Source organism: Nerophis lumbriciformis, linkage group LG18, assembly GCF_033978685.3.
Source record: "Nerophis lumbriciformis linkage group LG18, RoL_Nlum_v2.1, whole genome shotgun sequence".
Lineage (NCBI taxonomy): Eukaryota > Metazoa > Chordata > Actinopteri > Syngnathiformes > Syngnathidae > Nerophis > Nerophis lumbriciformis.
In genome coordinates this window covers 26,499,531-26,523,452 of record NC_084565.2, presented here as the reverse complement: position 1 = coordinate 26,523,452, position 23,922 = coordinate 26,499,531, and the positions used below count along the sequence as shown (strand labels likewise).

General features: G+C 41.4%; 1 protein-coding gene across 6 annotated transcripts; it reads left to right on the top strand.

Annotated features, from left to right (window-relative positions):
• Positions 1-60: 60 nt before the first annotated feature.
• mbd3b (methyl-CpG binding domain protein 3b) lies at positions 61-23,045 on the top strand. 6 transcript variants are annotated; one of them, XM_061977911.1, is made up of 7 exons: positions 91-171; positions 3,380-3,448; positions 3,821-3,980; positions 8,678-8,815; positions 12,406-12,496; positions 12,596-12,773; positions 22,167-23,045. In XM_061977911.1, the coding sequence occupies exons 1-7, from the start codon at positions 158-160 to the stop codon at positions 22,315-22,317; spliced, it is 801 nt and encodes a 266-aa protein (XP_061833895.1). In that variant the 5' UTR covers positions 91-157; the 3' UTR covers positions 22,318-23,045. The 6 variants fall into 6 exon arrangements, with proteins under 6 accessions (XP_061833898.1, XP_061833895.1, XP_061833896.1 ...); XM_061977912.1 differs by having other exon boundaries at positions 114-171; positions 3,383-3,448; XM_061977916.1 differs by lacking the exon at positions 91-171 and adding an exon at positions 2,808-3,202 and having other exon boundaries at positions 3,359-3,448.
• Positions 23,046-23,922: the final 877 nt, after the last annotated feature.

Sequence of the window (23,922 nt, the reverse complement as noted above, 5' to 3'; positions counted from 1 at the left end):
AGCAGCGTATTTTCCAGCTGTGACTAGGACACAATAGTCGCGTTATCATGCAGACGGAGACATTTGCGTGGATAATTTCTTCAGTGGAAGGGGGAGGGGACAGAGAGAGAGAGGAGAAGGGATTTAATACAGCGAGAGGAACAAAACCCCCATCAAGATGGATAAAAACGAGTAAGTACATGACATAAAAGCCCATTAAAGCATTTACAAAGTGTTTGCAATGGCCTCTGTCGTTTAATACCCTTAACGTGTCTTTAATAAATATACGTGTTAGTAAATATGAATGTGTAGCAGCGATCGGGTGACTATAGTGCTCACGTAACGATGCGGCGACGTGCGTTTGTAAGCATCTTAGCGATGTCGATCTTCCCCAAATGTTGATGTTTGTTGTGTTGCATTAAGTATGTTGTCGCACCGGTGCGTCGACAATGTGCCATTTTGACAGATCCGTAGACCCCCTCGCTGCAGACCAATGTCTCATTTTCTGCACAAACAACCCCATCCGATCCATGCACGGTATGTTTATTCCAGTTTTCTTTGATTTGACAGTGTAATGGTGTTCGATAGGGGACCTCTACTTTGTTCATTCATAAAAATAAAAAAAAGAAAGAAGAAGAAGCCGAGTGACAACGGTCGGCATTGTGGTGGGGGAATGGCTCTCTCGATTTCGCCAAACTTTCTGCACGCCGGACGACGACAAGTCGTTTGTTAACATTTATGTTACCCAAAAAAATGATGGGATTGTTGTCGTTCCACATCGGCTCTGGCGGTTTAAGTCGATTCCGAGTAGCGGTTGTAGACATTCATTAATGTTAACGTCGCTGTTACCTGACACCAGCGTCAAGAGAAATAGCCTAGACATGCAGTAGCACTTCCGGTCGCTTTCACAATGCCACTGATAAGATCGTGTTCCAAATATGAAATGCAGTCCTCAGCAAACTATTTCGTTAACAGATATAGAGAAGAGCTCCTTGCTCCAGTTTCATACGTTGCACAAATATCATAGTATTTGAAATATTTAGCATACGAGAGGGACAAGCGGTAATAAAAATGGATGGATGGATCAAAAAACAAGGAGAATATTAAGCCAACATTTATTCAAATTATTATTATTTTTTTTACAAAATGGTCTATATTAATTTATTAATTGTGCAATTTTTATTTTGTCCTTCAACCATTTCATTACTGAAACTGTCGGTTAATTATGTTGTTACACATTCTTTATGCTTTTATTTCCCCGTTAAAAATGTTATGTTACACCGGAAATGATCTAACTATATGTCATGCTAATGCCAAATGTTGTTTAACCTTGGCTAAGCACGTTCAAAATTAACTAAACCATTAGCATGACCGAATATGTACTATTTATAACATTTTTTTTTACAAAATGGTCTGTATTCATGCAATTTTTATTTTGTCCTTTAATCATTTCATTACTGAAACGGTCGATTAATTATGTTGTTACACATTCTTTATGCTTTTATTTCCCCGTTAAAAATGTTATGTTACACCGGAAATGATCTAACTATATGTCATGCTACTGCCAAATGTTGTTTAACCTTGGCTAAGCACGTTTAAAATGAACTAAACAGTTAGCATGACCGAATATGTACTATTAATGTTATTTTTTGTACAAAATGGTCTGTATTCATGCAATTTTTATTTTGTCCTTTAATCATTTCATTACTGAAACTGTCGGTTAATTCTGTTGTTACACATTCTTAATGCTTTTATTTCCCCATTAAAAATGTAATGTTTCACCGGAAATTATCTCTTTATATGTCATGCTAATACCAAATGTTGTTTAACCTTGTCTAAGCACGTTCAAAATTAACTAAACTCTTAGCATGACCGAATATGTACCATTAATATTTTTTTGTACAAAATGGTCTGTATTCATGCAATTTTTATTTTGTCCTTTAATCATTTCATTACTGAAACTGTTGATTAATTATGTTGTTACAAATTCTTTATTATTTTATTTCCCCGGTAAAAATTGTATGTTACACCGGAAATGATCTAACTATATGTCATGCTAATGCCAAATGTTGTTAAACCTTGTCTAAGCACGTTCAAAATGAACTAAACCATTAGCATGACCGAATATGTACTATTAATATATGTATATTTTTTTTACAAAATGGTCTGTATTCATACGATTTTCATTTTGTCCTTTAATCATTTCATTACTGAAACTGGCGATTAATTCTGTTGTTACACATTCTTTATGCTTTTATTTCCCGTTAAAAATTTAATGTTACACCGGAAATTATCTCCTTATATGGCATGTTAATGCCAAATGTTGTTTAACCTTGTCTAAGCACGTTCAAAATTAACTAAACCATTAGCATGACCGAATATGTACTATTAATATATATATATATATATATATATATATTTTTTACACAATGGTCTGTATTCATGCAATTTTTTATTTTGTCCTTTAATCATTTCATTACTGAAACTGTCGATTAATAATGTTGTTACACATTCTTTATTTTATTTCCCCGTTAAAAATTGTATGTTACACCGGAAATGATCTAACTATATGTCATGCTAATGCCAAATGTTGTTAGCACGTCCAAAATGAACTAAACTATTAGCCTTAATTAATACTAATACATTTTACAACTTTATATTGTGATGATAAAGATAGCAGTCCACTGTCATACTGTTTTTAATTCAACATCTGGTCTACTTGTTGACTTGGTTTGAGGCAAAGACGACGTGCTTTTATTTTGACGTCAGGATGTTTTATAACTTCCTGCCGTGATCTTCTTCCTCCTCCCTGCAGCCTGCGCGCACTTCCTTCTCTTGTTTTCCTCGCGGATGTATTTAAGGAGGCCTCCGTGGTGGCGAGGGTAGTGATGTGGCCCAGAAGGACGGTGGCGGCGGAGGGATCCGTGCGTTAACAAAGAGCCAAAGCGAGCAGGCAGGCTAGCAGACGTTAGCTAGCTTACGAGTTAGCTATGGTCGACACTATGAGAGCCAAATAAGATAGGCTACAACAACAACAACAACAAAAAACGACTTTCTGCTTAAAGGTGTCACGTTAACTTGTAGTGAGTGAGTGGATTTTCGACCCCACTAAAATGGAGAAGAAAAAGTGGGACTGCACTGCTCTCCCGAAGGGCTGGAAAATGGAAGAAGTGACCAGAAAGTCGGGTTTGTCCGCCGGGAAAAGCGATGTCTATTATTTTAGGTATTTAACAGCGCGTTGTTTTCACTTAACTTGTGAGGCGGCTTGTTCGCGGATGGATACACACAGGACTATTTTTTTTAAATGGAGGGAGGGGGGAGGGGTGGTCTCCTTAAAGTTTGTGTCAAGAGGCCCTACACTGAAGTGACTGAACAACAGCAGAATTGTCTTCTCCTTTAGCAGAGGAGAAGAGCCAGATGAGGAACAGAGGCAAGAGAGGGGGGAGGCGGGTCGGTTGTATAGTTTGTGGTAGGCCCCCCCAACTCTATAACAATCTATGTGTCCTGTGCTGTGTGATGATGGATGCATCATGTGCATGAGTGGACATACCGTACATGCATACACACATGCAGTTGTCGCTCCCGCTTGCGGAGTCACAACCAGCTCCATTCTCCGGAACATTTGCCGAAAATGTTACATACATGATGTGCAGGTGATATATGTGCTATGTAATTCATCGTGGGTACTAGGTGGACCATCCATTTCCACTTGCCTGCTGTGTCGCATGTTCTTTGTCCCGTCCGCCGCTTTTTTTGTGTTTCAGTGTGCTGACAAGTCGCCTTTGAAAGGATTCTCAATGTTTCTCTTGTCTTTTTCGCCACCCCACCCGCCGTCGTCCAGTCCGTCTGGGAAGAAGTTTCGGAGCAAGCCTCAGCTGGCCCGTTACCTCGGCAACCAGATGGACCTCAGCTCCTTCGACTTCCGCACGGGGAAAATGCTGATGAGCAAGTTGAACAAGAACCGGCAGAGGATGCGCTACGACAACAACAACCAGAACAAGGTGAAAGGGATGTGGTAAAGTAATTGTAGCTCAGGGGCCGCATGGTACTTATATCTGTGAGTCCCAAGTGGGCCGGAATGGTAAAATCATGGCATGATAACTTAAAACTCCAGGCCTAGTGGTTAGAGCAGTGGTTCTTAACCTGGGTTCGATCGAACCCCAGGGGTTCGGCGGAGGTCAAGACACACCTGACTCATTGTGTAAATAAAAACTTCTCCCTATCGGCGTATTACGGATACGGCAACAGCAGAAGTCACACTGATTTGCAGGTGCAACTTGTTATGAGTTTATGCACTGTGTTGGTTTTGTTCGTTGAACAAGGTGATGTTCATGCACGGTTCATTTTGTGCACCAGTAATAAAACATGGTAACACTTTAGTATGGGGAACATATTCACCATTAATTAGTTGCTTATTAACATGCAAATTAGAAACATATTGGCTCTTAATTAGTCATTAAGTACTTATTAATGCCTTATTCGGCATGGCCTTATTATAACCCTGGCCCTAACCCTAACTAAATAACTCTAAATTAAGTCTTTGTTACTTAGAATATGTTCCCCTAGTGTCCAAAAAACTCTAAATTAAGGTCTTTGTTACTTAGAATATGTTCACCATACTAAAGTGTTACCAAAGACATATAATGTTGTTTTGAATTTGAAAAAAACATTTTATTTTTCACTAAAGAAAGGTTCGGTGAATGCGCATATGAAACTGGTGGGGTTCGGTACCTCCAACAAGGTTAAGAACCACTGGGTTAGAGGTTCCGCAGCCTCCAAAGCAGAACCTCCAGGTTCTGTAACAGCTTCTTCCCTCAGGCCGTAAGACTTTTTCAACAATGTATCAGAACATCAAAGAAACATACAAATGGTATTAAAGGGTTAACACTTACATTCTCTTTTAGGGGCAGCAGTGTTGTTGATCACCCTTTTTTGCCAGTGCCTCAAAGTCTGGTAGTATTTTGTTGTGGCAATTCTCAAAACAGATGTTTGCTCAATTCTGTTTTAATATTTGGTGGGCCGAATTAAAGGGACCAACGGGCCGGATGTGGTCTGCGGGCCGTAGTTTGCCCACCCCTGACTTACAGTATATCTTCTCAAGGGACATAACCTTTGAAATGAGAGATATTCCGATCATAAGAGCCGCTTCCAAGATGTAAATAAAGTTGGTATGGTGTAGAAATCGTCACCACCATGACAGAAAAGAAACTGTTTCTTTCAAGTACCATTATTACTGGAGGAAAAGAGTACATAAAGAGTTATGCATTTACCAAAGGCAGCAATCATAAATAAAGCTTTCAGCACATACACAATGTTGACATTTATAGTTATTTGATAAAGATGGGGAAAACCACCCTACTTGTAAAATGCCGCATGCAACAGAAACAAACATGCTTGTAGACGTGAAGTTAAATCATGAAATGCAACCTTACCTGGGCACAAAGCTCCTATCTGCTGCTATCTGTTGACCACCACTGGGTCTATTTGAAAGTAAACCTGAATATACTTTGGTGCAGTGATTCTCAATTTATTTTGCGGGCACCCCTTAATGTCAATGGGTGACCCCAAATTTTCCAACTCAAATCTATCTTCTTTTTTATAAAAAGAGTGCAGTTTGATTTTGAGGTTGTGCCAGCACCAATCAAGTTGATGTACATTTAATACAGTTTTTTTTCACACAAACTCAAAAATGTATTTAACAAAAATAGACTGTTAGGGTTTACAAGACATGGTATGCAGTATTTGAGGTGTTGAGTCAAAGCAACTAAACTTAGACCTGGATGAGAGGTGAAACCTCTTCAAAAACGGGACGGCGTTGCTCGGTTGGTAGAGCGGCCGTGCCAGCAACCTGAGGGTTCCTGGTTCGATCCCCAGCTTCTGCCATCCTAGTCACGTCTGTTGTGTCCTTAAGCAAGACACTTCACCCTTGCTCCTGATGTGTTGTGATTAGGGCCTTGCATGGCATGTGTGAATGTTGAAATAGTGTCAAAGCTCTTTGAGTACCTTGAAGGTAGAAAAGCGCTATACATGTATAACCCATTTATAATTACCATTTAAAAAAAAAAAAAAAAAAAAAGTTCAGTTGAAAAAGATTTAGAAATACAATTGTAACTTTCCCTTTATCATAGTAGGCAAGTTTAAGAATAAAAGAAGGGCCATTTTTTGTGCAGACCAACTCCAAGCCTGGGCCTCCTAGTTTGCTTTTCAGTCATATTTGGAATGGCCCCCAAGTAACGCAATGTAAGCTGTGAGATGCTGTTTCTCTCTTTATGGCGCACTCTTTTTTTTTTTTTTTCCATTCATTTATTTATTTATTTCAGGCAATGACATAAAAAAGTACAAAGTTGACAACACATAATAATATAAATTAATATAGTGCAAAAGGTATTGTATAGTATGTAATGCATGATTGTCCAGTTTTGCCTGAAAGGGAGTGGGAAGGAGATAATTTATTTAATCCCACCCCCAGTTCTCCATTCAGTGATTATTCACATGAGTTTCACTCTTACTTTGTTCAAGGATTATAATACAGATGTTGTATCATAGTGGCATTACCACAGGTAACAATAATTCTTACACTGTAACAATAATTTGTATCAACAATGTAGGAATAATGAATATACCAACAATGGTAATAGACAAAATACCAACAATGGTAATAGACAACATAGTAATAATGTCGACTCTGTTCTTCCCCTTCCGCTTAAGGTTGACAAAATCGTCCGAAAACATGGCACACACCTCATGGTGGTGTAGCAAGTGAATTGGACAGACCAGAATGTGAGGTGCAATCATGCGTATGATTTTTAAAAATTTTTTTGCCCGGTCAAAGAGCCGCGACCCACCAACAAGTATCACTACTTTTGCAGTAGTCTGTTGTACAATTTGTTTAGTTCTCTTGATTTACTATGCACTGAAGATTTCTCAACACACTGACATTATTTTGTAAATTTGAACAGATAATTCTGTCAACATGTCAAAGTACGGAATGAGCTCCCTAGCCGGGCAGCATTCATGCAGCCCTAGAACAACGCTGTCCTTTCGCACCTTCTTCTTTTGAGTATAGCAACTCTTAAATGTGGGTGTTCCCTGTCAAATCTGGCCTTCCATCCCATTTACGTGCCTCTGAGGCTGGAATAAGTCCAGCGCCCCAAATAGGTGACACATTATATTGCTCTTGAATTTTGAATTCAGTATAAAATACATTTCCAGAAAATTATCAAATATATTCTGATCACTTCAATTGAGATGTCTGGAAACATCCATTGATATGAGGACATCCTGCACTACCATGAGCTAATGCAACGAAATTTCGTTCTTATCTGTACTGTAAAGTTCAAATTTGAATGACAATAAAAAGGAAGTCTAAGTCTAAAAGGACCGTAATGCCACGCTGTATTAACTATCAAAAATCAGAATGTACATCGTTGTTAAGTTAAAGTTAAAGTACCAATGATTGTCATACACACACTAAGGTGTGGTGAAATTTGTCCTCTGCATTTGACCCATCCCCTTGTTCACCCCCTGGGAGGTGAGGGGAGCAGTGAGCAGCAGCGGTGGCCGCGCCCGGGAATCATTTTTGGTGATTTAACCCCCAATTCCAACCCTTGATGCTGAGTGCCGAGCAGGAAAGTAATGGGTCCCATTTTTATAGTCTTTGGTATGACTCGGCCAGGGTTTGAACTCACGACCTCCCGATCTCAGGGCGAACACTCTAACCACTAGGTCACTGAGTAGGTTGTCTCGTTAGCGCGACCACAACGGAAGGGGACCGTTCTGTTTTTGGACATGCTGCTGTGATGAATGGACGTTCATACAATTCGGACCCTAATCATTAATGTGACTATTTCATAGAAAAATACATAATGTAGTGTATCGGTTGATTAGGTAGATTTTTTTTGACAGTTAATATCAAACATCCGAGCTCCCCCACGCAGGCACACAAACAGACGCCAAGCAGCTGTGACAGAACTTCCTGGTTTGATGCGGCCTTTTCAAATTAAGTGTTATCATTTTCATGGATTTTAATGACATTCACAAGTGTTAGTGAAACTCCATGAGCTATCATTTTCAAACAGCACAAACAAAGGTGTGTTTGAAATTTGATTAAAAAAAGCCTGCCTTAATTCCAGACTTAAGCACTATTGCCTAATTTACGCGGGGTGGCCGTGTCCGCAGGCTGAATACAAATAAAACAAATGTGCATATTTTGGAAGTACCGGTACGTAAAAGCGGTGAGGAGAGAAGGGTCCCATTGTGCACTCTTGTGTTGCCAGCGTAGACCTATTCAGTGCTGACTCAGTAAATACCCTTACAAGTTGTACATCAAATCAAATCAAATCAACTTTATTTATAAAGTACATTGACTACTCTAAATAATATCCAAGTTCACTTTCTATTGAACTGTCCCTTGAGAAGATATACTGTAATAAAATGGTAGCTAAAATGTGAGGGGTATAATCACTTTTGGGAGATATTGTATGGTGACAAGATGCCGAAAAGGAAATTTAGTGGGTTTTTTATGTGTATTTTGTGCATGCACTGACACACCAATCCAGGATTCTCTCTTTTTTTAAGTTTGACATAACTTCTTCTTCTTACATGGCCATAAACTGTGCTAAAATGTCACTCAAAATGGCAAAAGTTGTGACAACTGTAAAAATTCTAATAAACCTGTCCTGTTTTTTTTTTTTCAAAGGGAAAACCCGACTTAAACACGTCGCTTCCAGTCAGACAGACAGCGTCCATCTTTAAGCAACCCGTTACCAAGGTAACCAATCATCCCAGCAACAAAGTGAAGACAGATCCCCAGAAAGCTGTGGATCAACCCCGACAGGTCAGTTCCTCACACAAAGTGATTTGTTTCATACTTGCACTCTTTGCACCTCAAGTCCTGCTTTAACTTGTGTGATCCATACGGCCTGGGCTCACCCACCATAGCTCCTCCCACCATTTATTAATACGTACACAATGTATAATACAGGGATCGCCGACATCCGCTATTTAGCTGAATTCCGCCATTCTTCTAGCCCAGTGTTTCTCAAACTAGTGGTACGCCAAAGAATCACTTAATTATATATAGGAATGTTCTGATGCTGCTACGGCGCTTTTTGGAGGTATTGGTATCAAATAGTACTTGTAACTAAATGTACCATACTAATACGTATTTTGTAAGAAACCTCGGATCTACAACCTAAATGTTGAGGGCGCTCAAGCTAATAAGTCTGCTAGCATGTTAAATGTTGCTACACGGAAATGACTTCTTCGCCTCTTTTTCCTCGGAAATGGAAGGCCATTGCACCAATGGAGGACTGCGCTATCAAAGCAAACATCATGTTGGCAGTGTGGCAGTATTACTAACTCACTTAAGCAGCAAAAAACTCGCACAGCAACATGCAAACTTTGCAATAAGTCTGTTTCAAAGGGTGGGACATTTACATACAAGCAATTTAATGAAGCACTTGAAAGCCTCCCATGCAGAGGCACACAATGAAGTTACTACGGTTACAGCTAACAAGGCGGAACAACAAACCCTGACAGATTAATTTCAGCGGAAAGAAAAGTTTTCAAGAGAATCCAAACGTGAAGTCGGCATTTGCCATAAAGTACCGTATTTTCCAGACTATAGATTGCATCAGTATATAAGCCACACCTCGTAAATTTTAGGAACATTTTCCCCATATATTAGCCGCACCTTACTATAAGCCGCAAAGCCGCTTGCACCTGTTCGACCTGCTACCATCAGGCTGACGCTAAAGGTGCATCAGAGCCAGAACAAACAGGCTCAGAGACCGCTTCTTTCCCAGAGCTGTCACCATCTTGAACTGTAACTGATAATAAATAATTCACCCCTATACAATATCCTACCCTAATACCCTACTGTGCAATATTACCCTTCGAGTGCAATACATCTGACACTGATTGTTATTTATTACTCCGGTACTCTTGTCTTGCTCTGTATATTGTACAGTATTTTGTATAGTGTTTTCTATATTGTACAGGATTGCTTATTATTTTTATTGGATAGTAGTCTGTTTATTTAAATTCTTAGTTTTATCTTTGTTAACCTCTTGTGTAATTTATTTTTATCCCATATTTGTTCCCACTACCGCACCTTAAATTGGAGTCCTTAATCTCGTTATATGCAAATATAATGATAATAAAGTCCATTATTTTCTATTCTATTCATTCAAATATACACGTTGCAAAATAAGTTATTTACACAAAAAGATTTTGTAAATGCTTATTTACGTACCTTTTTAGTGTTTCCAAACATTGCCTGTAACACGGCAGCAAAACGGATGATCCAACGAAACAGAAGTCATCGTCATGCACCCACTAACTGCGAAAGCTAACTCTTCAATCAGCTAAACGTACTCAATAACTCCACGGTGACGTTTTGGTGAATTTACTGAGGAATTTGTGAAACTGAAACAATACAAAAAGAATGCCATTAGCCACGTGTACATGGGCAAAATGTATTTGAGCTGATCATAATTCGGATTAGAATGTTCCTGTGTACATGGACCCTGAAAAAATGTATCTGATTATGACATGCGATTTCATGCATCACACCTTAAATCGGAATACTACTTTGACATGCGCATCACCATACCATAAACGGAAAGATGTGTTATTGCTTGTGCTTTGGTGCCATCTTTTGGACGAGATTGCTCACTGCAGGTGCTGAAAAAGCAGTTACCGGTAAGTTAAAGTTAAAGTACCAATGATTGTCACACACACACTAGGTGTGGCAAAATTATTCTCTGCATTTGACCCATCACCCTTGATCACCCCCTGGGAGGTGTGGGGAGCAGTGAGCAGCTTCCGCTGTAAAAAAAAAAAACTTGGCTTTGTGCATTTCTGCTTGTCCGACGCTGTCATGGTGTTAAATAAATGTTTTCTTCTGTTCATTACTTAGTTACTTTGTTTTTACTTGTCTTGTTTTTAGAGCAACAAACTCCACAGTATATCACACTACTTATGTACATGTTGAATGGAGGGACACAGCAGCAAGACAATCGCTTCATTCTGAGTCTATTTAATTTAGTCCCCCCTCCACCACCAATGAATAACGAGCGTCAAAGACATGCTGAGTAAGCATAATTTCAACCCAAATTTCGGAAGAAGTGTTTTCATGTGCTCCAATTTGAATGACTCTCAGCATAAACCACCGGTCTTCATCGGAATGAAATTTAGATCAGAACGGTTGTGATCAGCTCAGAATATTCCGAATGTCGTGTTTACATGCAGCATTTTATATTCCGGTTAGGCTTTTACTTTCAATAAGTATGTCCATGTGCACATAGTTAGTCTAAAATAATAATACTAACAGACATTAATACTAACACAGACATTCCTTATGGTGTTAGCTAATGCTAATAACGCTCGCTTGATTACATTACGATAGCACGTACAAATATGCATAAAATTACTCCTACAGACATCACACATGGTACGGTTTAGTAAGTATATAAAGTTTTAGTTATATTGTAAAACTTACAAACGTTACATGGCGTGGTGAATGAAGAATCCATACGACTAGAAACTATGGACGGCGAGAAGAAGGAATGACATTTCTACTTTCGGTTGAAAGCCAGTCTAAACATTAGGGCACTGAAACACCTGCAGTGAGTGAACTCGTCCAACAGATGGCGTCATAGCACAAACAATAACACACCTTTTCAGTGTATTTGCTTGGGTTTAAAAAACAAACTATTTACATTATGGTCATCAGCAAAGAAAAATCCATAATTTAGCTGCACCGTTTTATAAATCGCAGGGTGCAAAGCGTAGGAAAAAAGTAACTGTTTATAGGCCGGAATTTACGGTAATTGAATTCATAGTATTGGATGACAGCCGCACTCAGTGGTGAAGAATGTGTGATTTCGCCGCTTGCCTGGTCGTAAACACATGACTGAAACAGCCCTTCTCGACTTGCATAAGACTGTTGGCGAACTCATGTCCACAAAGTTACATGGCGCTGACTCGGTCAGCTTCATATAAGATATTTAGAGCAATGATGGCACGTCTTTACCAGTGATTGGGTTGGCCATGGGGCTATAGCATCTAATTGATAGAAACCACGGGCAAGTTTTCTTGCATTTTTACAGAATTTATATGTAGGATATGCCTTCCAAAGCATCTTAAAAATGGTAAAATATCTTTAACTACAGGAGGCAATGCTCCCAGAAACCCCAAAAAGGCCCCCTTGACTCCTAGCTGATAATTTTAAATTCCTCCCATTTTGTTTGTACCTCGTTGGGATCACTGATATTAGTGATGATAAATTGGACAAATCCTGAATGCCATAGCAAACTAAGTAGCAAATAGCAGTAGTAAAACCTGACAAACAACAAACGATCATGTTTGCTCTCTTCTTTTCTTTGCCTTTTTATTTCACTCATGATTTATTTTTGTCTCCAGCTGTTCTGGGAGAAAAAACTTAGTGGTCTGAATGCATACGACATTGCAGAAGAGCTGGTAAAAACAATGGAGCTGCCTAAAGGCCTCCAAGGTAACCTCTCTCATATTTTTCACATTCACCTTTAAATATAGACTAAAAAATAAGTGTGAAGCGTGAGCACAGCTGATATATGCTACTTCCTCCCGTCAGGCGTGGGTCCGGGCTGCACGGACAAAACACTACTGTCAGCCATCGCCAGCGCTCTCCACACCAGCGCCGCCCCCATCACTGGCCAGCTGTCCGCTGCCGTGGAGAAAAACCCGGGCGTGTGGCTCAACACCACGCAGCCGCTCTGCAAGGCATTTATCGTTACAGACGAGGACATCAGGTGGGCTTTCATCATACTTGCATACTTACTGTATACCACGCCGTGTACTACACTTAATTTTCACACAAGTGTGAAAAGAAGTAAACCACCGTTAATGACAAGATATAAACGTTTCACTGTACTTTAATAAGTGGCACCAGAGGCTTACAGCTTGGAATGTGAGTTGGCTTACTTCATCGCTTAAAGAAAAAGCAAAACATGCAGAATGAATTCACTGAGATGAGAATGTTTTCTGTAGAGAACAATAATTACATGACCTCTGAAGCATGAGTTCAGACAGAATTTTCCTGGTATAATATGCCTCCAAACACCAACAAAAATGTGGGACTAGTACTAGTGGTAGCAAAGAGAAAAAGAGTGATTACCACCTGACATAGTCTGGCTGCTCACTACAATATGAGGAAAGGTATTAATTGCATATACAAATATTGTTTACCAAGCAAATATTAACATATACAGTATATACGTGTTATACTACACCAGTATTTCTTAAAAATAGGGCCGGGGTCCATTGTTGGGCTGTGAGTGCCCCATAGAGGGCCTCCAAAAACTGTTTCTCAGATGTGGTCCGTACGGGCCGCAGCGGTACTTAGTTGTAATACACTTTTCCACCACTTGTGGCACTAATGACAATATCAAACAAACAGAAGTAGTATGTAGCTAAAGTCAGGGTAGTTTCCCAAGTGCCAAATATGACTAAAGTGATGGAGCTGTATTTTATTTGGACTTAAATTTTATTGACAGCTGACTTAAGAATCATATTCATTTTTAATTTATTTTATTCATTTTAGCACAACATAATTGTATGTACATGTTATTTGAGTCCCTTCTTATGCAGTATATTTAGTTAGTACTTATTTTTCTAGTCATCCAGACCTAAGCCTAAATTGTATGTGTTAAATAGATAATAATCATTGTGATTAACACATTAAGATTAAGATAACTGGTAATATTTGAGTGGGTCTCGGGCCTCTGTGTAGTGGAAAAGTTGGGTCCCGAGGTAAAAAAACAAAACATTTTAAATCCCTGTACTACACAAGGCTTGATCATTACAGCAATACCTACAAAACACTACTCGTTGACAGAATCACTCTACAAACACTTTCCTGTTTCCTCTCTATTATGCTATATACAGTACAACCTCTTGCAAAAATGATGGAATCACCAGACTTGGAGGATGTTCATTCATTTGTTTAATTTTGTAGAGCAAAAACTGATGACTGACATGAAACAAAACTATACTAATTTCAAAAGGCAATTGTCTGGCTTAAAGAAACACTAAAATAAATCATAAATATAAATTGTGGTAGTCAGTAAGAACTTGTGGACACTCTATTCCGATTTGTGGAATAGAGTGACCTGTATCATATTTTGTCATGACCGTTTTGGTCTGTTTTTCTGTTCTTCTTTACTGGGGATCTTCCTTTTTTTTGGTTTTAAAAAGGAAAATGCTTTGTTTTTAAATTTTCTTTTTTTGTATTTGAATACGAAATTCAAATAAACCAGTCGTTTTTTTGTTTTTCAATATCCCTTCATAAAAAGAACATTGAAATCCCAAACCAAACACTGACATACCTTGCACGGTCCGTGTACCTTCCGTTCATTCTATTTCCAATTGTTAAATGCAAATCAAAAAAATAATTTTGGGCCATTTTTTCCATTTTAATTTCTGAAACAAAACTATTTAATGACACTTTTTCTTTTAAACAATAGGACTCCTGCAGAAAAAAGATATTAGCGTTATGCTAAAAACAAGCTAAACGCAAAGAAAAAGCTAAAATACTGCTTCCGGTTCAATTTGTCATCACACAGATAAACACGCATTTTTGCATTTTGGATGAAATTTATTTTGATTTTTGTGTTTATCTGGAAAAATAAAAATCCATAAAAGGAAAACAGCACAAAATCCAAATTTATGGCAACATTTAAATGAAAATCCACCCCTTTTTGTTTGTTTTAAAATCTGCCGTATACAATAATAATCGAAAAAACGGCCCTAATTTTATTTTTTGATTTGCGTTTCAGAATTGGAAATAGAATGAACGGAAGGTACACAGACCTTGCACTGTAAACATTGCTTAAGTTTCATTTTTAAATCAAGCAAAGTGAAAAAATTATGGCATCACTCAGTTCTGAGTAAAAAAAAAATGGAATCACCATGTAAATTTGGATTTCCAAAGCAAACACCTGCATCAGATAACATGTTAGTCTGCAGTTAAAAATGAGTGTTCACACCTTGAAGAGCTGTTGCACCAGGTGGATTAACATGAATCATGGCTCCAACTTGAGATATTTAAATTGAAAAAAAGTAGAGGACTATCAAACTTCTTCAAGAAGTTCAATCATCACGCAATGTTGCAAAATATGTTGATTGTTCAGTCAGCTGTGTCTAAAATCTAGACCAAGTACAAACATGAGAAGGTTATAAAAGTCAAGCATACTGGGGAAACATCAAAGTGTCAAGACTGAAAGCTTAAAGTAATAGGTCTTGGAAACATAAAATGCACAGCAAAATAAATGAACAGATGGGATGAAACCAGACTCACTATTTGTGACAAAACAAAGAAATTGCCTGAAGGAAATGGGATTTAAATACGGAAAAGCTAAACAGAAGCTGTTTGACTGTAATTATCAGCTAAACAGGAAACACAAGGTTCCAATGGGCTAAGGAAAAGCAATGGTGATGGAAGTCATATTCAGTGATGAATCGCGACTCCGCATTGGGAAAGGTGTGCCGAAATGCCGAAAATGTTTTGTGTCGTTCCAATGAGATTTATGAAGATGACTGCCTGTAGAAAACATGCACATTTTAACAGCCATTGATATTGGGCTGCATGTCAGGTAAATGGCACTGGCTGTCATTAGGGCGGTATAGCTCGGTGGGTAGAGCGGCCGTGCCAGCAACTTGAGGGTTGCAAGTTCGATCCCCGCTTCCGCCATCCTAGTCCCTGCTGTTGTGTCCTTGGGCAAGACACTTTACCCACCTGCTCCCAGTGCCACCCACACTGGTTTAAATGAAACTTAGATATTGGGATTCACTATGTAAAGCGCTTCACATTACATCGTCAATAAATGCACAAATTTACATTGACATTTTGGACACTCTTCTTATTCCATTACCGTATTTTCCGCACTATAAGGCGCACCGGATTATTAGCCGCACCTTCTATGAATTACATATTTCATAATTTTGTCCACCAATAAGCCGCCCCGGACTAAAAGCCGCGCCTACGCTGCGCTAAAGTGAATGTCAAAAAAACGCTGCGCTAAAGTGAATGTCAAAAAAACAGTCAGATAGTTCAGTCAAACTTTAATAATATATTGAAAACCAGCGTTCTAACAACTCTGTCCCAAAATGTACGCAAATGTGCAATCACAAACATAGTAAAATTCAAAATGGTGTAGAACAATAGCAACATAATGTTGCTCGAACGTTAATGTCACAACACACAAAATAAACATAGCGCTCACCTTCTGAAGTTATTCTTCATTCGTAAATCCTTCGAATTCTTCGTCTTCGGTGTCCGAATTGAAAAGTTGGGCGAATACGGGATCCAAAATGGCCGGTTCCGTCTCGTCGAAGTCACCGGAGTCAGTGTCGCTGTTGTTGTGCAGCAGTTCTGTGAATCCTGCCTTCCGGAAAGGTCGGACCACAGTTGTGACCGAAACTATCTGCCCAGGCATTTACGATCCACTGGCAGATGTTGGCGTATGTCGACCGGCGCTATCTGCCCGTCTTAGTGAAGGTGTGTTCGCCTTCGGAGCTGTGTGAAAAAAGCCACCCGGCTTCTTCGCGTAAACTTCCCTTAACCACTCGCTCATCTTTTCTTCATCCATCCATCCCTTCGAGTTAGCTTTTATGATGACGCCGGCTGGAAAGGTCTCTTTTGGATGGGTGGAAGTTAGCATGGCAAGCTAGAACCACAGTGAAGGATGACTTCTCATTCCCTGTGGAGCGAATATTCACCGTACGTGCTCCCGTTCCACAGTGCGGTTCAGTTGCTGTGAAATACGGTAGTAATCCGTGTGCGGATGGAGAGATTGCGTCTTTTTATGAACCGGATCGTTTTGTAGGAGCCATTTTGTGGTCTTTACAGATGTAAACAGGAAATGAAACGTACGGTGATATCCGCGCGTTTTTTCTTCTTCTTCCGGGGGCGGGTGAAGCGCTTCCTGTTCTATGGGGGCGGGTGAAGCGCTTCCTGTTCTATGGGGGCGAGTGCTTTCATTGGCGGTTGCTTGCGTAGAAGAAGAAGCGCTTCCTGTTCTACCGGGAAAAAAGATGGCGGCTGTTTACCGAAGTTGCGAGACCGAAACTTTATGAAAATTAATCGTAATAAAGCGCACCGGGTTATTAGGCGCACTGTCAGCTTTTGAGAAAAATTGTGGTTTTTAGGTGCGCCTTATAGTGCGGAAAATACGGTAATCGAAAGGATGTTTGGGGATAATATCATTTATCAACAACTTTTTACAGTTTTTGCTCTGTTGCAACAGAGCGAAAATTGTAAAAAGTTTCCTTGAAGAAAGATACATAAAGGCAGTGTCATGACCTGCAAATAGTCCTGATCTCATTCCAATTGAAAAACTTTGGTGGAAATTGAAGAAAATTATTCATGACAAGACTCCAACCTGCAATGCTGATCTGACAAGAGCAATCAGAGAAAGTTGGAACAAGACTAATGAAGAGACTGTTTAGTTAAGTCCATGCCTCAGAGACGTCAAGTTGTTATAAAAGCCAGAGGTATTGCAACAAAGTACTAATAGTGTTTGGAATTTTTCTTAGTTTTTCATGATTTCATAAACGTTTTCTCAGAATTGAGTGATTCCATATATTTTTTTCCACTTGGCTTCATCTAAAAATGAAACTGAATACCAGAATGTATTTTCTCGATTTATTTTTGTGTTTCTTAAATCCAGAAAGTGGCCATTTAAAATGACTGTAGTTGTGTGCCATGTCTGTTACCTGCTTTTTTCTACAAAATTAAACAAATTAATGAACATCCTCCAAGTCAAGTGATTCCATCATTTTTGCTAGGGGTTGTATTACATAATCTAAGTAGAAATGACATCACTTCTGGATGTGTTTTGCAAAACATATATCATCTGTTTATAGTGATATGTTCCAAATACAATAATGTGTACATTATATTTAAAATCCGAGCACACTTACATGGAGAGGAGAATGTTTGTGTCAAGGCAACGCATGCACGTTTGCCGCTGGACAAAATGAAACCTTCATAAGTATATAAGGTAATGGAACTCTGGACCTGCGTTTGTGTATGTCCACACTACGTGTGTGTACGCCAGTTTTCCACCCTTGTGCATGTAACTAACACAATAACGATCGCTTCAGTAATATGTAGACAAAGTCAAACTTGTAAAATAATATTGGCAGTGTGTAAATATTATACACTTAGATACTGTATATGAAGTCTGTTATCTGAAACTGTTGTATCATCCATCCATCCATCCATCCATCTTCTTCCGCTTATCCGAGGTCGGGTCGCGGGGGCAGCAGCCTAAGCAGGGAAGCCCAGACTTCCCTCTCCCCAGCCACTTCGTCCAGCTCCTCCCGGGGGATCCCGAGGCGTTCCCAGGCCAGCCGGGAGACATAGTCTTCCCAACGTGTCCTGGGTCTTCCTCGTGGCCTCCTACCGGTCGGACATGCCCTAAACACCTCCTTAGGGAGGCGCTCGGGTGGCATCCTGACCAGATGCCCGAACCACCTCATCTGGCTCCTCTCGATGCGGAGGAGCAGCGGCTTTACTTTGAGCTCCCCCCGGATGACAGAGCTTCTCACCCTATCTCTAAGGGAGAGCCCCGCCACCCGGCGGAGGAAACTCATTTCGGCCGCTTGTACCCGTGATCTTGTCCTTTCGGTCATAACCCAAAGCTCATGACCATAGGTGAGGATGGGAACGTAGATCGACCGGTAAATTGAGAGCTTTGCCTTCCGGCTCAGCTCCTTCTTCACCACAACGGATCGATACAGCGTCCGCATTACTGAAGACGCCGCACCGATCCGCCTGTCGATCTCACGATCCACTCTTCCCTCACTCGTGAACAAGACTCCGAGGTACTTGAACTCCTCCACTTGGGGCAAGATCTCCTCCCCAACCCGGAGATGGCACTCCACCCTTTTCCGGGCGAGAACCATGGACTCGGACTTGGAGGTGCTGATTCTCATCCCAGTCGCTTCACACTCAGCTGCGAACCGATCCAGTGAGAGCTGAAGATCCTGGCCAGATGAAGCCATCAGGACCAAATCATCTGCAAAAAGCAGAGACCTAATCCTGCAGCCACCAAACCGGATCCCCTCAACGCCTTGACTGCGCCTAGAAATTCTGTCCATAAAAGTTATGAACAGAATCGGTGACAAAGGGCAGCCTTGGCGGAGTCCAACCCTCACCGGAAACGTGTCCGACTTACTGCCGGCAATGCGAACCAAGCTCTGACACTGATCATACAGGGAGCGGACCGCCACAATCAGACAGTCCGAAACCCCATACTCTCTGAGCACTCCCCACAGGACTTCCCGAGGGACACGGTCGAATGCCTTCTCCAAGTCCACAAAGCACATGTAGACTGGTTGGGCAAACTCCCATGCACCCTCAAGGACCCTGCCGAGAGTATAGAGCTGGTCCACAGTTCCACGACCAGGACGAAAACCACACTGTTCCTCCTGAATCCGAGGTTCGACTATCCGGCGTAGCCTCCTCTCCAGTACACCTGAATAGACCTTACCGAGAAGGCTGAGGAGTGTGATCCCACGATAGTTAGAACACACCCTCCGGTTCCCCTTTTTAAAGAGAGGAACCACCACCCCGGTCTGCCAATCCAGAGGTACTGCCCCCGATGTCCACGCGATGCTGCAGAGTCTTGTCAACCAAGACAGCCCTACAGCATCCAGAGCCTTAAGGAACTCCGGGCGGATCTCATCCACCCCTGGGGCCTTGCCACCGAGGAGCTTTTTAACTACCTCAGCAACCTCAGCCCCAGAAATAGGAGAGCCCACCACAGATTCCTCAGGCACTGCTTCCTCATAGGAAGACGTGTTGGTGGGATTGAGGAGGTCTTCGAAGTATTCCCTCCACCGATCCACAACTTCCGCAGTCGAGGTCAGCAGAACACCATCCGCACCATACACGGTGTTGGTAGTGCACTGCTTCCCCTTCCTGAGGCGGTGGATGGTGGTCCAGAATCGCTTCGAAGCCGTCCGGAAGTCGTTTTCCATGGCTTCCCCGAACTCCTCCCATGTCCGAGTTTTTGCCTCCGCGACCGCTGAAGCCGCACACCGCTTGGCCTGTCGGTACCTGTCCGCTGCCTCAGGAGTCCCATGAGCCAAAAGAACCCGATAGGACTCCTTCTTCAGCTTGACGGCATCCCTCACCGCCGGTGTCCACCAACGGGTTCTAGGATTACCGCCACGACAGGCACCAACTACCTTGCGGCCACAGCTCCAATCAGCCGCCTCGACAATAGAGGTGCGGAACATGGTCCACTCGGACTCAATGTCCAGCACCTCCCTCGTGACATGTTCAAAGTTCTTCCGGAGGTGGGAATTGAAACTCTCTCTGACAGGAGACTCTGCCAGACGTTCCCAGCAAACCCTCACAATGCGTTTGGGCCTGCCAGGTCTGTCCGGCATCCTCCCCCACCATCGCAGCCAACTCACCACCAGGTGGTGATCGGTAGAAAGCTCCGCCCCTCTCTTCACCCGAGTGTCCAAAACATGAGGCCGCAAATCCGATGACACAACTACAAAGTCGATCATAGAACTGCGGCCTAGGGTGTCCTGGTGCCAAGTGCACATGTGGACACCCTTATGCTTGAACATGGTGTTCGTTATGGACAATCCGTGACGGGCACAAAAGTCCAATAACAAAACACCACTTGGGTTCAGATCCGGGCGGCCATTCTTCCCAATCACGCCTCTCCAGGTTTCACTGTCGTTGCCAATATGAGCGTTGAAGTCCCCCAGTAGAACGAGGGAATCACCCGGGGGAGCACTCTCAAGTACTCCCTCGAGTGAATCCAAAAAGGGTGGGTACTCTGAGCTGCTGTTTGGCGCGTAAGCGCAAACAACAGTCAGGACCCGTCCCCCCACCCGAAGGCGGAGGGAAGCTACCCTCTCGTCCACCGGGTTGAACTCCAACATGCAGGCTCTGAGCCGGGGGGCAACAAGAATTGCCACCCCAGCCCGTCGCCTCTCACTGCTGGCAACGCCAGAGTGGAAGAGAGTCCAGCCCCTCTCGAGAGAACTGGTTCCAGAGCCCTTGCTGTGCGTCGAGGTGAGTCCGACTATATCCAACCGGAACTTCTCTACCTCGCGCACTAGCTCAGGCTCCTTCCCCCCCAGCGAGGTGACGTTCCACGTCCCAAGAGCTAGCTTCTGTAGCCGAGGATCGGACCGCCAAGTGCCCTGCCTTCGGCTACCGCCCAGCTCACATTGCACCCGACCTCTATGGCCCCTGCTATGGGTGGTGAGCCCATTGGAGGGGGGACCCACGTTGCCTCTTCGGGCTGTGCCCGGCCGGGCCCCATGGGGACAGGCCCGGCCACCAGGCGCTCGCCATCGTGCCCCAACTCCGGGCCTGGCTCCGGAGGGGGGCCCCGGTGACCCGCGTCCGGGCGAGGGAAATCTGAGTCTCGGTTCTTGCATTTCCATAGAAGTCTTCGAGCTGCTCTTTGTCTGATCCCTCACCTAGGACCTGTTTGTCTTGGGAGACCCTACCAGGGGGCATGGAAGCCCCCGGACAACATAGCTCCTAGGATCATTGGGACACGCAAACTCCTCTACCACGTTAAGGTGGCAGCTCAGAGAGGAGCTGTTGTATCATGTTCTTCAGTATATCTGTCATGTTCAACCACTGAAAAAAAATACATCTTTCATTCAAAAATAACCTGATGTCTTCAAATTTCACTTATTAGCCATTCAAGATTTAAATGTGACAAAAATAATGATTTCATTTATATCGTGACACATAGCGATATAAAGTTAAAGTCCCAACGGTCGTCACACACACACTGGAAATTTGTCCTCTGCATTTCACCCATCCCCATGTTCACCCCCTGGGAGGTGAGGGGAGCAGTGAGCAGCAGCGGTGGCCGCGCTCGGGAATCATTTGGTGATTTAATCCCCAATTCCAACCCTTGATGTTGAGTGAGTGCCAAGCGTTTTGGCACTGTTATGAAAAAAAATGTTGATATATTTTTACCATATTGCTTTAGGGAACAAAGTTCAACAAATATTCTAAAGAGCAAAATGACCTTAGCAACTAGTACATTTATAATGGTTACAATGTGGTTAAGTTTGTTTTGGAAAAAGTAAAAAAAATGGATAACTTGACCGATGCTTCATTCAGTGAAGGCTGCTGTTGTATTTGGGAACAGGAAACAGGAAGAGCTGGTGTACAGCGTGAGGAAGCGCCTGGAAGAGGCACTCATGGCTGACATGTTGGCCCACGTGGAAGAGGCGGCGGCTAGCGAGGGCGAAGGCGTCAAGGATGACGGCAATGGCAGCGAAGACATGGAAAGCGCGTAGCGACACGGATGTCTTTCTGCTGTATTCTGAACATGTTTTCTTTCTTTTACTTATTTTTCATACGCACACATGCTGACATTTCATGACCCCTTTTTGACCCTGATCTCTGCCCAATCACAACCATGATGACCAAAAGACTCAAAACGAGGTGGAGAACATTTTTAAAAAATTGCCCCCAACAGGACGTTTGTGTTATCCTGGAATAAATGTGTCATATTCTGTGTTGGATAAGATGAATATTTTTACATAAAATTTTAATAGATTTTTTGGGGTGGACAATCATGTGAATCAAGCATGTCAGTGACATTTTTGGGGTGCTTACTCATTCTAAGGCAGATTGGACATGACTGTTTTGCTGCCATCTTGAATTTTATTTGTACGATTCACTTTATGTCCGCTATGAACATTTTAACTTAAACTTATCGTACGCTCATCAGTGTTATTGTCGCTTCTGCCAAGCAACGCAATCCTGTTTTCACTTCTTTTCATTTTTTATCCATAGTCACTACAGACTGGTGTCAAAGCAAATCAGTTATTACTTTCTTTTATAAATTCTCATCACTAATAGATGGGATAGTGTTTTTAAAAAAAAGAAAAAGAAATCCCAGTTGTGTCAATGTTTAACGGTAAATAATGTTTCATGCTGGAATTGTCAATTCAATATCAACAGGATTATTGCCGAGAGGAATTGCATTGTAGTAATTAATAAAAGTCACTATGCCATGAAATACACAGCTGTTTTTTTGTATTTTTATATATATTATTACAATTAAATGTATATTATTTTTGATACATGCAGTGCATATTCATACAGAAAGTCCCTGCTCAGATTTGCCACTTGCTAGATGATGACGTAACATTCAACCTATGCAGATTAACAGTTAACCTGACAGCTGTCTTTCAAGTGTGTTAACTGTGGACAAAGTGCACATGCAACCACTGGGGACGTTTTCCTGAATAGTGGAGGATCTCTCTGCTTTTAGTGTGGGTGTTGTTTGTACTCTTAATATGTTTTGTACATCTCCTCTTACGCCTTAAAGTAGTTAAGATGGCAACACTACAGTTATACACCAAGGTAAGACTGTTTTTTTAATGTCTAAATATTTGTTTGCTCAAACACGATTCAGAACATTGCATTGTGTGGCTTTATCAAATGTGATTGTTTTTTTAAATTATTTTTTCCCGTACAATGTTGCCTTTTTTTCGTAATTAGTTAATAGTGAAATTGTATTTAAAAACACAATGTTGGAAAACGTATTAAATGATTTTATTTTATGATATTGAATATTTATTTTATTCGGAAAATTGTTCATTTTCATATAATTTCATTTTTAAATTTTTAATGCTTTTATATGTATATAAAATTGCCCGGTTAGCGTGAAATAAAGTTGGTACTACAAGTCCCAGAATGCATTTGTCCTAATTTGCATGCTACGGTCGCGAAATCACTTACTGTGCTACGCGCCTCTGTTGGCGGTGACACTCGATTGGATCACGTTTAAAAGGTAATTTTGTAACACAGCTCAGTGGTACTTCATTTAAATTTGAAGTAAATGTTCATGTCAATTTTTAAACTCGCTACCATGTTAACTTTTAAGTTAATAA